The sequence below is a fragment of the Elephantulus edwardii genome, unplaced genomic scaffold (genome assembly GCF_000299155.1).
Source record: "Elephantulus edwardii isolate Elephantulus edwardi_28Jun2011 unplaced genomic scaffold, EleEdw1.0 scaffold00060, whole genome shotgun sequence".
Taxonomy (NCBI): Eukaryota; Metazoa; Chordata; class Mammalia; order Macroscelidea; family Macroscelididae; genus Elephantulus; species Elephantulus edwardii.
In genome coordinates, this window is record NW_006399810.1 from 477,675 (window position 1) to 490,687 (window position 13,013).

The 13,013-nt window shown below is 45.4% G+C and overlaps 1 protein-coding gene across 5 annotated transcripts in view; it reads right to left on the reverse strand.

Moving 5' to 3' along the window:
- SCHIP1 (schwannomin interacting protein 1) overlaps positions 1-13,013 on the reverse strand; it is a 1,325,222-nt gene that overhangs the window by 214,767 nt on the left and 1,097,442 nt on the right. For 3 of the 5 annotated variants that reach the window (XM_006887636.1, XM_006887635.1, XM_006887637.1), the window contains one exon: positions 12,163-12,846. The exons of 1 other annotated variant lie outside the window; for it this stretch is intronic. In XM_006887636.1, the coding sequence (XP_006887698.1) occupies positions 12,163-12,846 (684 nt within the window). The remainder of the gene's footprint in view (positions 1-12,162; positions 12,847-13,013) is intronic. One more of the 5 variants, XM_006887638.1, reaches the window with a different exon arrangement.

Genomic DNA, 13,013 nt, shown 5'->3' on the forward strand with positions numbered 1-13,013 from the left:
AGGATGGGTGTGTCAGAGGCGGTGCCGTTGGCACAGGATAGAGCAGGGTTTAGGGCTGTTGTGCATAGGGTCGCTATGAGTCGGAAACGACTCGAAGGCACATAACAACAACAGTGTCAACTCTAAATCTGTAATGCTACAGGACCCCCCAGCTGCTGGGCGTCAGCTCCAGCTCACGTGTAGATAGTGCTCCTCCGTGCTCCCACTGGCTGGAACCTTGGAAGCAATGCTAACTGCCTTTTGAGGTGAACCTCCAAACTTTCAGGGAGCAGCCAAGTGCTTCACCTAAGAACCCTGAAAAACTAGAGAGTTTTGGAATTATGAGGAAATTATGTCTTTCTTTTACAAGCTTCTAAAGGGGTACATTCTCCCCATACACGGCAAATCAAGAAGGAAGTGAAATCAATTTATACCATTAGTTTAGTAGCTGCTGCTGAAGCTGTGTCTCTCATACTTTGGGCATGTTGCTAGACGAGGCTGTTCCCTGGAAAGGGACATCATGACTGAAAAGGTGGAGGGTCAGTGAAAGACCTCCAGCAAGACGGACAGACACAATGATTAAAGTGTGTCAGTGACAAGATGGCACAGGAAAGGACAGGGCTCAGATCTGTTGTTTATAGGGTTGTACTCTAATCAAGGCACTTACCAACAACATTTACTTATTGTTTTGCTCAAGGCATCCCTACAATGGACTTGTGAGCATGGGTTCTTGGGCCCTACCTAGCTGGCCACGGCCAGTGTCTGTCCTTACCCCTCTGCCACTTAGGAGCCCATGAGGGTGATGACTATTGTAATAACTGACTTCCTTACGATGTCAACACAAACAGGTAACCTGCATATCAGTAAGAGAGAAAATAGAGACAAGGTGAGGACCCAAGCAGGGAATTCCTAGAGAGAAAGCCAGGACCCAACTGTGTGTGTATCCAGGGTGTCTGTGGTACTCCACTGGCTAAAACCTGACTGTGAGGTCTTGGGGCTGATTCTCTGCCTTCTGTCCTTCCCAAACACCTTGAAGCCACATCTCATGCAAAGAAGGTCAATAAAATGGAGCAGCACCTGCCCGGCGTCCAGAAAGGCACAACCCACACACCTCTGATATAAGCTCTTTGTAGCATACTGTATAAGAGAATTCACAATACTAAACATTTATTTCTACAAAGAAGAGTTCGAAGGAACTCAGCATCTCTATTAGGACATGGGCAATAAAACCCTCCTGAATTGACGAATTTGTAGAAATCGGCTGCTGACTAATGCACTGCTTCTAGTAATCCATAAAAATGGAAGCTTTTGATTTCTTTTTTTGGTACACTATGCTAAGGTCCCAAGAAAGATTCACAGTCACTTTCATGAACCATAAATACCAAGGGAAGATTTTTAAAAAGAGGAAAGGGGCGGGGGGGGAGGGGCGTGAGCCAGATCGTGGGGGAGCAATGTGATACCTGAAGATGGGGGGGGGGGGGGGGAGGAGAAAAAGGTTAACAGGAGATTGCCGTTGATGAATATATCAAAGAGGCCTTTTCCTGCTAGAAAGAAATCTAAAAAATATCTGGGGTGGAGATGATGGGGTATTAGTGCAGTATTACGACTTGGCAATTATTAGAAATTTAGACTTACTGAAACAGGTTGAAGAAAGCTAGCAATTCTTTAGTTCCCAGTAAGGTTTTCCCCGCCCCATCTCGTATCACTTCAGTTGTTGTTAGGTATCTCGCTGGCTCCAACTCATACAGACCCCGTATTCACAGAATGCAAGGTCACTGGTTTGAAGCCATCACTCTGCAAGAGAAAGATGCGCAGTCTGTTCCCATCAAGACTGACAGGCGTGGAAATCCTGAAGGGCTAGTGATACCCCATCCCACAGGGTCACTACGAGGTGGAATCACCAACAACTACAACATCTGAACCTTTACCTTGTGAATTACCTACGCTTTATCAAGAAAATACTATGAAAATAAGGAGGAAAAGGAAATACCTGAAAATGACTCCAGCATAAAAACGTAGGATGACACACATTTTAAGAAATGCATCAGGCAGTGAGAATAAAAATAGGTTAAATATACTTATGAATGAAAGGAGATGAAGAGACAGGATAAAGATGGGTCATGGGACATGCTTGACATAACAAATACAAAAGAAAAATACCCAGAATAACTCACAAAAGTGAAATAGTAGCCAAACCCAAACAAAGAGGGCAAACAAGAGCATCAGAAGCAATGAGAAGAGGAATAGCTCTGGAGAGAAAGCTGGTACTGGAAAGAGGCAGTGGCTGCTACAGGTACCTGAACCTGACAGGAAGAATCGGTGACTGCTCAGCCCTCCACATCGAACTGACAAGACCAGAAAGACCATACTGCAAGTATAAAAACCCACGTCTACCTCCTTTTCTTTAGACCCACTCTTCTGCTCCTCGTCTTCACGGCTCTCAGTGGAAGTCCAGAGGGAGCAATGTCGCTAACCCAAAGGGGGTCGCGCTCTGCTGGTTTGGATCTCCCAGTGGCTCCAAGGGAGAGAGACAGGCCATTTCCCTGTATACAATTTACAGCCTCAAAACCCAGTCAGTTTGACTTCACAGCGGCGAGTCTGTACCTTCATCCATAGTCTAACAAGGCCAAGAGTCCTAATCTCAGCTGCTGGTTGCTCCTTGGTCCACACATGTCCTTCTTTCTAGCTCCTCCTTGAATGAGCTGTTTTTCATTTTAAAAATTACAATAAAGCAGCTGCTTAAAATGCATCTAACTTGAGCAAAATCTGCCTCTGCTTGTGGAATGAGCTAACAGAAGTATTTTGTCTCCTATCTTTCTGATCCCTCACTATCTTGACAGTCAAGAGATGAGTTTTCCCAAAGGGAGCAGTAGAGATAGTAGCTTCCTTCTTTTTTTTTTTTTTTCTATAATTATATTTTATTAATTTTCATAAACATTTAGAGATTTTGGGTTTCCATTCATTCATTGTTGCACTATTCTCTCTACCCTCCTCCCAGTTTGTTCTTGTCCAAATGCCACAGTGCTTGTCAAAGCCAGTTCTGATTAATCTTCTTTGTCAGTGTGTCCTTTGCCATTCCCTATCACTCCTCCCTGAGAGAGACTTCACCCTGAGTCATAAGGAAAAGGGGATGGCGTATTCTCTTAGCTACTTCCTGCTGAAAAGGGACGCTGTGGGTTTCAGGGTGAAGATCTTCTCTCACTACTCTAAAGGGCCCCTTTGGCAGTAGGAAACACATAGACTATTATGGAGATTGATTTTGGAATTTAGATGCACTCTTATTGATTGTGCTTGGCCATACATGTTCATATCCTTGAAGATGTATCATGGGGGTGTTGCAACCTAGAAGACACAAATTTGACTAACAAGTTATAAGTACATGAGTCCAAAAATTATGGAAAAGTAAAAGAAAAGATTCTTTCATTGTTTTACAAACCCTCCCCCAGGTCCCCTCCACCATGTAGCCCTCGCTCTAGTCTCCTGTGATGACAGAAATACCTAGTTATATATCTCTTTTAAACAGTTTTCTCCCTCCTCTGTTTCAGTGCAGTATACATTATTGAACCCATCTTACTCAGTCTCTCCCCAACCCCAAGGACAGTCCCATTCTACAACAGTGGCATCATGTAATATTTGTCCTTTTGTGACTGGGATATTTCACTCAGCATAATGTTCTCCAGAGTCAACCATTTTGAATAATATTGCATGAGTTCCTTGTTTTTTAATGCAGCATAGTATTCCATTGTGCGAATATACCACAGCTTCTCTAGCCATTCGTTTGCTGATGGGCACTTAGGTTGTTTCCAACTCCTTGCTATTGTGAACAAAGCTGCAATAAACATGGGTGTGCATATATCTGCTTGGATGTCAGCTATGGTCTCTTCAGGGTATATTCCCAGTAGTGGAATTGCTGGGTCAAATGGTATCTCTATTTGCAACTTTTTGAGAAAGCGCCATACTGCTTTCCACAGGGGTTGCACCATTTTACACTCCCACCAACAGTGAATCAGGGTTCCAGTTTCTCCACAACCTCGCCAGCATTTGTTGCTTGCTAGTAGCTTCCTTCTTTGTCTCCTACACTCAGGTGACTCCTTGGAAATCTATGAAGTCTCAATCACGTTCTGGAGGCAGGTAAGGACTGTGTTACCAGGTATGAGTTCAACTGTCTTTCCCAAAAGACATGTTGAAGCCCTAACACTAACCCTCAGGCCCTACAAATGTGATATGTTGAAGCCCTACGTGAACTTGACACGAACTTGACATGGTGAAGCCCTAGCCCTCAGGCCCTACGAACGTGCTGTATTGAAGCCCTATGTGAACTTAACATGAAGTTGATGTGGTGAAGCCCTAACCCCCAGGCCCTGCAAATATAATGTGCTGAGGCCCTCTGTGAACTTTACATGAACTTGATGTGGTGAAGCCCTAACCCCCAGGCCCTGCGAACGTGATGTGTTGAAGCCCTACATGAACTTGACATGAACTAGACGTGGTGTAATCCCCAGGCCCTGTGAACATGATGAGTTGAAGCTCTATGTGAACTTGACATGAACTCGACTTGGTGAAGCCAAGTCTTTGCTTTGAAAGTCTCTGCAAATGCAATTAGTTAATGTGAGTTGTATGGGAGGAGGGCCAGCCCTAATCCAACATAACTGGTTTCCTAAAAGAAAAGGGAAAACCTTAGACACAGAGAAAAACGAACATGGAAAATTGGGGGGCGTAGATCAGAGTAAAGCATCTGTAAGCCAAAGCATATCAATGATTGCCAGGAACCCCAGAAATAAGAAAATGGCAAAGAAAGATCCTCCAATCTTCAGGGAGAGCTAATAAAAGGATGTCAGTTTGGAGATTAAGGTGCACCTGATCTAAGCCATGGTCTTTTCAATTATTTGCTATGCATCTGAAAGTTGGACAGTGACTAAGGACAGCAGAAGAACTGATGTCTTTGAGCTGTGGCACTGGAGAAGAGCACTGAACATCCACCCATGGACGGCCAAGAGAACAAATAGGTCCTTCACAGGGAAAATGAAACCTGGGTGCTCCTTGGAGGCAAGAATAGTGAAATTTCACCTGATATACTTTGGGTATATTGTAAGAAACAGTCAGTCCTTGGAGAAGAACATCATGCTTGGAAAGGCTGAGGGTCAAAGAAAGACCCTGAATGAAATGACTTACCCTGTGACTGTAACAATGATTTCAAGTGTGTGAGAAATGGTGAGGATGGCACAGGACAGGACAAGGGTCATAGGATGGCTGGGTCATAGTTGACTCAACAGCATGTAGTAACAGACTCCAAAACTCTGAGACTACGTGCTTTTACTGGTAAGCCCGAAGTTCCTGCTCCTTTGTCACGGAAGCCATAGGAAATGAACACACCGCCAACGCTGTGGTCAGAAGTGCTTACAGAGACTGATGGGAAAGGGCAGCTCTAGCAGAAAAATCTTCTCAGAGGAGAGCGCTGTTCTGCTGGCAGAAATGCACACAGCAGAGAAATGAAGTGAAGCCCTAAAGACAGAAAGCACTTCGACAATTCCTCTAACACGGTTTAAAAAGAGTAAAGAAAGACCTACACAAAAGTAAAAGCTTTTCTACAATGTGACAAAACTGAGAATCTATTCGTCGTCATAGAAGACCTTAAGTGATGAGTAGGAATGAGTGATCCAAACCAAGCTTTGAAAGAACTCTTCTTGTAAACTCAATAGCATTGGCTGATGCTGGGAGCAGCCCATACAAAGTGTGAACTGCGAGTGTACCTGAGGCTTGTGAGCCCTGCCCTAAAGGACCTGAGGGAGAACGTCTAGTGACCACTGGCCTCAGTTTCCCTTGAAAACATTGACGGCTGGATGAGATGACCTCTTAGAACCTTTCTAAAATCCTTTCATACTGAAAATGTTCAATTACAAAATGCATGAATTTCCAACGAATCTGTGTCCAAAATAATCTCACAGTAACTGACAATTTAAAGCACCATCCATCCTAATGGCTTAAGGAGCGTAAATCAGCTAAGAAAAAGCATTTGCAAAAGCTCTTTTTGTTCAAACACATAAGCTGAATTTCAAAAGTAAGAAAACACAACTTAAGTCTAATTTTAAAAGGTCCAGGAGTAAAAACATTTAAAATGCAAATGCAATGTCAGAGTTGGGATGAACTAAAATAGCGATAAAAATACATACAACACTTGCCAACTCAGTATTATTTCAGGTGTACAACTTGGTAATAGCAATTGTTATTGTTGTTGTTTCGTGCAGTCAAGTACAATTCATAGCAACTTGATGAACAATGGGCCTGACACTTGTGTCCTATGTCATCTTCATCATCTCGGAAACACTTGAGTAGATACAGATAGACTTGCTCTTGCAACAACCACCCATAGTTGTTAAATGTTCCATCACCATAAACACTCTTCGATTCTTAATACAATGAATCTCCAGTTTCCTCCTTGGATAAACCTTTTAAAAGGACCAGAAATTATTATTAGTATTAATAACAAAGTTACAGTGGAGCTGCTTTGAGTAAATTGAAGTACTAAATAGAAAGGATTGTGTAAATTAAATTAATCAGCCAAATAAGAAGCATTCACGCTATTTAGCAAATTCTACTGGAAAGGTGGGTGTGGCTGTGGCTGTGTTTGAAAAGAAGGAAGGATCATTATCAAAATAGTTGACTAGATAAGAGACATAAGCACCAAAAGAAAACTACATACAAAAGAAAATGATTTACCTATCAGTGAAAATGACAATGACAAACTGATGCCTTTGAGCTGTGGTGCTGGAGAACAGTATTGAATGTACCATGGACTGCTAAGAGAACAAACAGGTTCTTCCTGGAGAGAGTGAAACCAGGCTGTTCCTTGGAGGCAAGGATTCTGAAGCTTCATCTGACATCTTTTGCCCATGTCACAAGGAGGGACCAGTCTTTGGAGGGACATCATGCTTGGGAGGGTGGAGGAACAACCCAGGTGAGGAAGGCCCTCCATGAGATGGATGGATTCAGTGACTGGGGTACTGGGATAGGGTGTTTTGAGACAATGAGATTGGCACAGGATAGAGCAGGGTTTAGGGCTGCTGTACATAGGGTCCCTCTGAGACACAGGTGATTCGAAGGCACATAACAACAACAATAACATAAGTGAAAAAGCTCAGAAGTAGAATCAGAAATTGACCGTTTTGGTCTAATTTTTGTTATTTAAGCAAGTAAGTCCAGAGCTTTGCTGACCCTCAGTTTTCTTACCTCAAAATAAAAAAGGGCTGAACTCACTCAGCATTTCTCAAGATGAAGAAATGGAAGAAAAATTCAAGCTGCAAGTTTCAATACTTTAGGATGCTTTGGACATTAAAAGAAATGCTTTTGGACATTAAAAGGAAGCATTAAAAGAAGATGGAAGCAGTATAGAAGAGTCACTGTACCAGAAGGAGTTGGCTGACACAGAAGAATTTCATGAAACAATGTATGAGCAAGAGTCTGGGGTGATGAAGGAGGAAGTTCAAGCTGCTCGGAAAGAAATGGCAAAAAACAGGGCTCCAGGAATTGACAGCACACCAGCTGACATATTTCAATAAGCAGATGCTGCCTTGGATGTGCTCATTAAGTTGTAGCAAGAAATCTGGAGGACAACCATCTGGCCAACTAACTGGAAGAATCTCTATTTGTTCCCATTCCAAAGAAAGGTGACTCGACAGAGTGAGCAAATTATCAAACAATATCATTAATATCATTTGCAATCAAGATTCTGCTAAAAGTTATCCAAAAAATGACTGGAAATCAACAGGAAACTGCCAGATGTGATAAGCTGGGTTTAGAAGAGGTATTGCTTTTGAACACCTGCTATGGGTCAGTTCTGACTTTATGCTACATCACAATAACAATATACATAAACTCAAAACTCATTGCCATCGAGTCAGAATCAAATCATAACTGACCCTCCATAAAGACTGCAGAGACATAAATTTTATGGGAGGAGAATATGTGACTTTCTTCATGGAGCAGATTCTCAAATCACCCTTCACCTTATCTTGTGGCAGTCTCTAACTGCAAACTACAGGGTCACAGGGTCATCTAACTTACTGAACTTGCAAGCCTTACTATATATATATGTCACTAAGTGGTACAACATCCTAGAGACTGTGCCACCAGACCTCCCTGAACCTTAGTATACTTTTGTAAGAACAATAAACAACTCTTAGTACAGTCTGGAAAATGAGACTCATGTGCTTTAATCACAGCTGAAGTAACTAAGGAAACAACTACTCTTCCATGTAGGTATTTAGGAGCATCACTGATAATAATGCATTGAGAAGAACTTGTAATTAGTACCGTTCTTGGAAGAAAAGTAGGTGCTTTAAAGCTTGTTACTTGTTAACAGTATAAACAAATAAAAGATAACTTATTACAAGTACTTTGGAAGTAAGTTCATCAGGAGAATTTGCTTTCAATTAATGTGTCAATTAAAATTATTCTGATCTTTTCATTAAATGAGGACAGTGCACCTGCCACAGGCACTAAAAATAACAAAGCTGCACTTAAAGCTCGTGTCTACAGCTAGAGCCTTCTCTTTCAAAAGGCTTGTGTGTACATCTACAGCCTTCTCTAACTTAAAGACAACTCCTTTCCCAATGTTGAACAATAGTATCAGGACTTTGTTGGATGAGCATGTGCTCCTGGTCCTTCATATTGTCTCTGCAGAGATGGGGAGCAGTAACCCCATTCATCTGAGGAGAGAATGTCCTGGAAAGTTCCAAGGACACAGATGGAACACAGTGCCTATCGGAGGGGAAGCAAAGGCTCCAGTGTGCTGAGGCACATGATGCTGGCAATCAAAAACGGCACCCAAACATTCAAAAAGTTTGAAAACTTCTTAAGAAGTTATAAATACATATCCAGGAGAAGTGAAAGTGTCTCCAAACACTTGTATATGGATATTCACAGCACCTTTACATTCAACAGAAAAAAACTGGGAACACCACCAACACATGAATAGCTATGTAAATCGTACTATAGCCAAGAAGTCCAACACTGCTCAGCAAGAACAAGGAATGAGCTAGTAATACAACGACCTGCCAGACTCCCAAAGTAATCACGTTGGTATTCAGTACCATGGAGTCAGAACCAATGCACAGTTGATCTCCCAGCGGGTATTCAGTAGCTGTAAGCCACACGGGAGGAGATTCCCCACCTTTCTCCCACACAGCAGCTGGTGGATTCAAACTTCATGCCCTTGCAATTGCAGTGCAGTGTCTTACTACTAGGCCACTTGAGCTCCCCCAAATTAATCATAAGGAGGATGAAATAAACAAGGTAAAGAATAATGTTTTCCTTTTAGAAATACAACCTTACCTATCGTGCCTGATAATATATATAAATAATATAACCTTGGGCATGTTGCCAGGAGGGACCAGTCCTTGGAAAAGGACATCATACTCGGAAGGGTGGAGGGACGGCACATGAGAGGAAGACCTTGGGCTTGTTGTCAGGAGAGGCTATTCCTTGGAGAGGGACAACATGCTTGAAAAGGTGGAGAGGCAGGAAAAGAGAGGAAGACCCTCAAGCAGATGGGCTGACACAGTGACAGCAGCAATGAGCTCGGTTATGTCAGAGGTGGTGAGGACGGCATAAGACAGAGCAGGGTTCAGATCTGTTGTTCAGAGGGTCACTATGGGTCATACTAAACTTGATGACACCTAACAACTACAACAACACTGTTACAAAACAAAATGTGTATGGATGATTGAATGAAAAAGCAATATAATTTGTAAACTCTGACTAGAATTACAAAATGAAAAGTTAAATTAGTTCTGACTCACTAACAGAGGAGTTAAGATAATTTCATAAGTAATTTTCAGTACTGGGGGGAGGGGGGGACAAAAGCAATACTGGCTAGTAGTTTTCTTCAGACATAAACCAAAACAGACCAAAATGAATTATTAACCTAGAAATTCCACCTACATTTTTCTATACCCAAATCTATTTTAAAGCAATGAGACCTAAATTTCTCTGAGTGACTTATGAAGAAAAGGCTCAGAGAAACTGTTTCAGGAGCAAGGCACCTAAATATACAAAATGTTTGCTGCAGGAGAGGAGGCACAGAAGACTTTCCAAGTGTGTGCATTGGGGGTGGGCACTGTTCCCCAAAGAGGAAGCATGTCTTCTTCCCCTCATCAGATCCAAGTCCCTCTGGGCAGGTGTGGAACTTCAGCACTTGGGACAGTAACTGGCAGACAGCACTTAACACATGGCATCCAACAGAGTTTTGTTGAATAATTGGAAGAATGGTTCTCATGTTGTTTTTAAGTGCTGCCTAGTCAGAAGCCACTCACAGCTCACCCTCCAGTGGGTCTTGGGAGGCAGTTAAATCACACCCGATGAGTTTGCCCATCGTCTCCCACGAGGCAGCTGGCAGAGTCGAAAGGCATGCTTTTGGGACTGCAGCACAGCTTCTTAGACCACCAGAGCTCCCTGGCCTAAAACGGTGCTCACAGCCACCATCAAACTGTAAACCTGCGTGTATAATAACTATTGTTAATGTGTACAGGGAGTCAGAACCTCAGAACCAACCCATCACTGATCGCCCGGTGGGTTTGCAGAAGCAGTAAAATGACTGTCCAGGAGACTGCCCATCCTTCTCCCGTGGAATATTTGGCGATTTGAACCGTGAACTGCATACTTTTGGGTTGGCTGCACAGTTCCTTACCACTAAGCCACCAGAGCTCCCTGCAAGTGTATAATAGTATTTTTAAATATCTAACTAGTTAAATTTTTTGGAATCTATATTAACCAGCAAAAACAAATGAAACTCTTATCTTCAAACTGTTATTCAAGTCTAGGGAGCTTAATGATGTATTTTTCTGTATCAAGCACTAATAGGATAAGGATGGACCCTCTCATAAGACACAGATAACAATATTGGCTGTAATGGCAAGATTCTGTGTCTGCTAGTGGCCATGGCAAAATCCTGAAAGGCTAGGATTAAAGCGAGTGTGTTAATTTAATAGGTAGTTTCTAAAGGGGCACTAACCAGTAGGGTGTCAGCCAAGGGGCTCCCTCTGATGGAAACCATTCCAATTTCTCTGTGAAATGCAGTTAGCATCCTCACCCCTGAAGTCAGAAGTGCACGCACCCAATTTCCAGTAGCCCTGGGGCCCTAGAATGGAAAAATTACACCTGGAAGGCAAGCCGTTTCCCAGGCTGCCACACAGCTGCCACACACAGAACGCAGCTCATTTAAACTGTGCCCTTCAGCCACATTTAGGAACACCATTAACGATTTCAAATTACAACTGTTGCTTTATCTCCAAACAGTGATAAATAGGGGAGCTACATTCATGGTGTTTTTTTCTTTAAAGTCATTCATCTGCTCTTATCTGAGGGGAAAAAAAAAGATGTTGAGACAAGTGCTGACCTGCCAGAGTGCTCTGTATGGATGCTGCCTCCCTCCCTGTTTTCCCGCCCCCGCGCCCCTCCCAGACGGGCTCTCCGGAATAGTGGCAGCAGCCTGCGGTAAGAAGCTGCAAGTGGCTCTGTTCGCAGCACAAGGAGGAATTCACCAGGCAGGCAGTGAGTCAGGCTTCAGAGGCCAGAACCCCTCCTTCATCCTGGCAGGGCAGATTCACCTCATTCCCCCAGGTCAACAACAGCTCAGACTGGGGAGAGGAGGCCAGTCTTAAAGCTGGGCTTGACTCAATCCATCCAAATACAGGAGCATCAGCTTCAACGCGAGGTGGAACCAACCCTGCTGCCAGCCTGGCGGAGTGGGCAGGTAGACAAACCAGCGCGTGTGCGCAAGCACAGTCTATATTTACATATATGAGACATCAGCTGAAAGGAAAGAGACCCTCCACACTGACAAAGCCACAACTCCCAGATAGGAAATAGCACCCACAGGCGCTGTTTTCTGTGCCAAAGTCTCCTGGATTCTTTTCAGGGAAGTGACTCACAACCTTGTCTCTTTAAGCAATTCCATCAAAATGAGTCGCCGGTTCCACTACGGCGACTTTCCACTGCCCTCTGGCTGCCCCTCCCTCCCTCCGCCCATCCTGCGACCCAGACAGCTCACAGACTGAGCGGCTGTGCCCCCGGGGAACAGCAGGCGGCCTCTCCCGCGCGCCCCCACGCTGGGCGCGAGATGAATGGGCCGCAGGCGGGCGGTGTGCGGGGTGTGCGCGCGTGTGGGTACACAGCCGGCCAACTTACCGAGGTGGAGTTGGTCCTCGCCTGGCCCTGGTTCTGCGCCTCCTGCTCCCGGAACTGCAGCCCTGCCAGATGCCGCTCCAGCGCCTCCCAGTCCATGGGGGGCACCAGGGACTCCTCTGGGACACACGTCCCGCCGTCAGGGGGCTGCAGGCCCAGTCCCCCGGCCGTGGGGCCCCGGCTGCTGCGCCGGCCCCCCACCGACTGGGGTTTCTGGAGCGACCTGCGGGGGCCCCGGGGAACATTCGGCCGGCCGGCCAACACCACGTTGCCATTGTGCCTGAGGTCCTGGAAGTCGTGCGCATGGAGGTTACCGTTAGGCACGGGGGGCAGCATGGCAGTGGTGGCGCCCCGGCCCCCGCCGCCGCTCCTGGCGCTCACGTCCCCAGGCTCTCGGGCCGGACAGCGGTCATGCCGGCACCCTGGCTGGCCACGCTCGTTCTCTTCCTCCTCCTCCTCCGCGTCGTCCTCCGGCGCCCACTCATCAATCACCTTCTTCGGGTAGCCCGGGAAGGGTTCCTCATAGTCCTCCAGGGCAGACACCAAGTCCAAGCTGCCCCCCGGCGACGACGAGGATTTGCACTCGGAACAAGGGGTCACTTTGGTGGAGTTGGACTGCGAGCTGGCGCGGCTGCTGCTGCTGCTGCCGGCGTCGCTGCCTAGATCCATCCCATCCTCTCGGTAATCCTGGGGGAGGAGGCAGACAGTGAGTGGCCGGCCAAGTCGCTCCCGCCACCCGCCGCCGATGCCCCAGGCCGGCCCGCTGCCCCGCGCCCCTGAGGAGGCCGCCCCGGCCGGACTTCCCCCCTCAGCGCCCACTGCCGCCCACCCAGCCTTCCTCCGCGCAACTAACC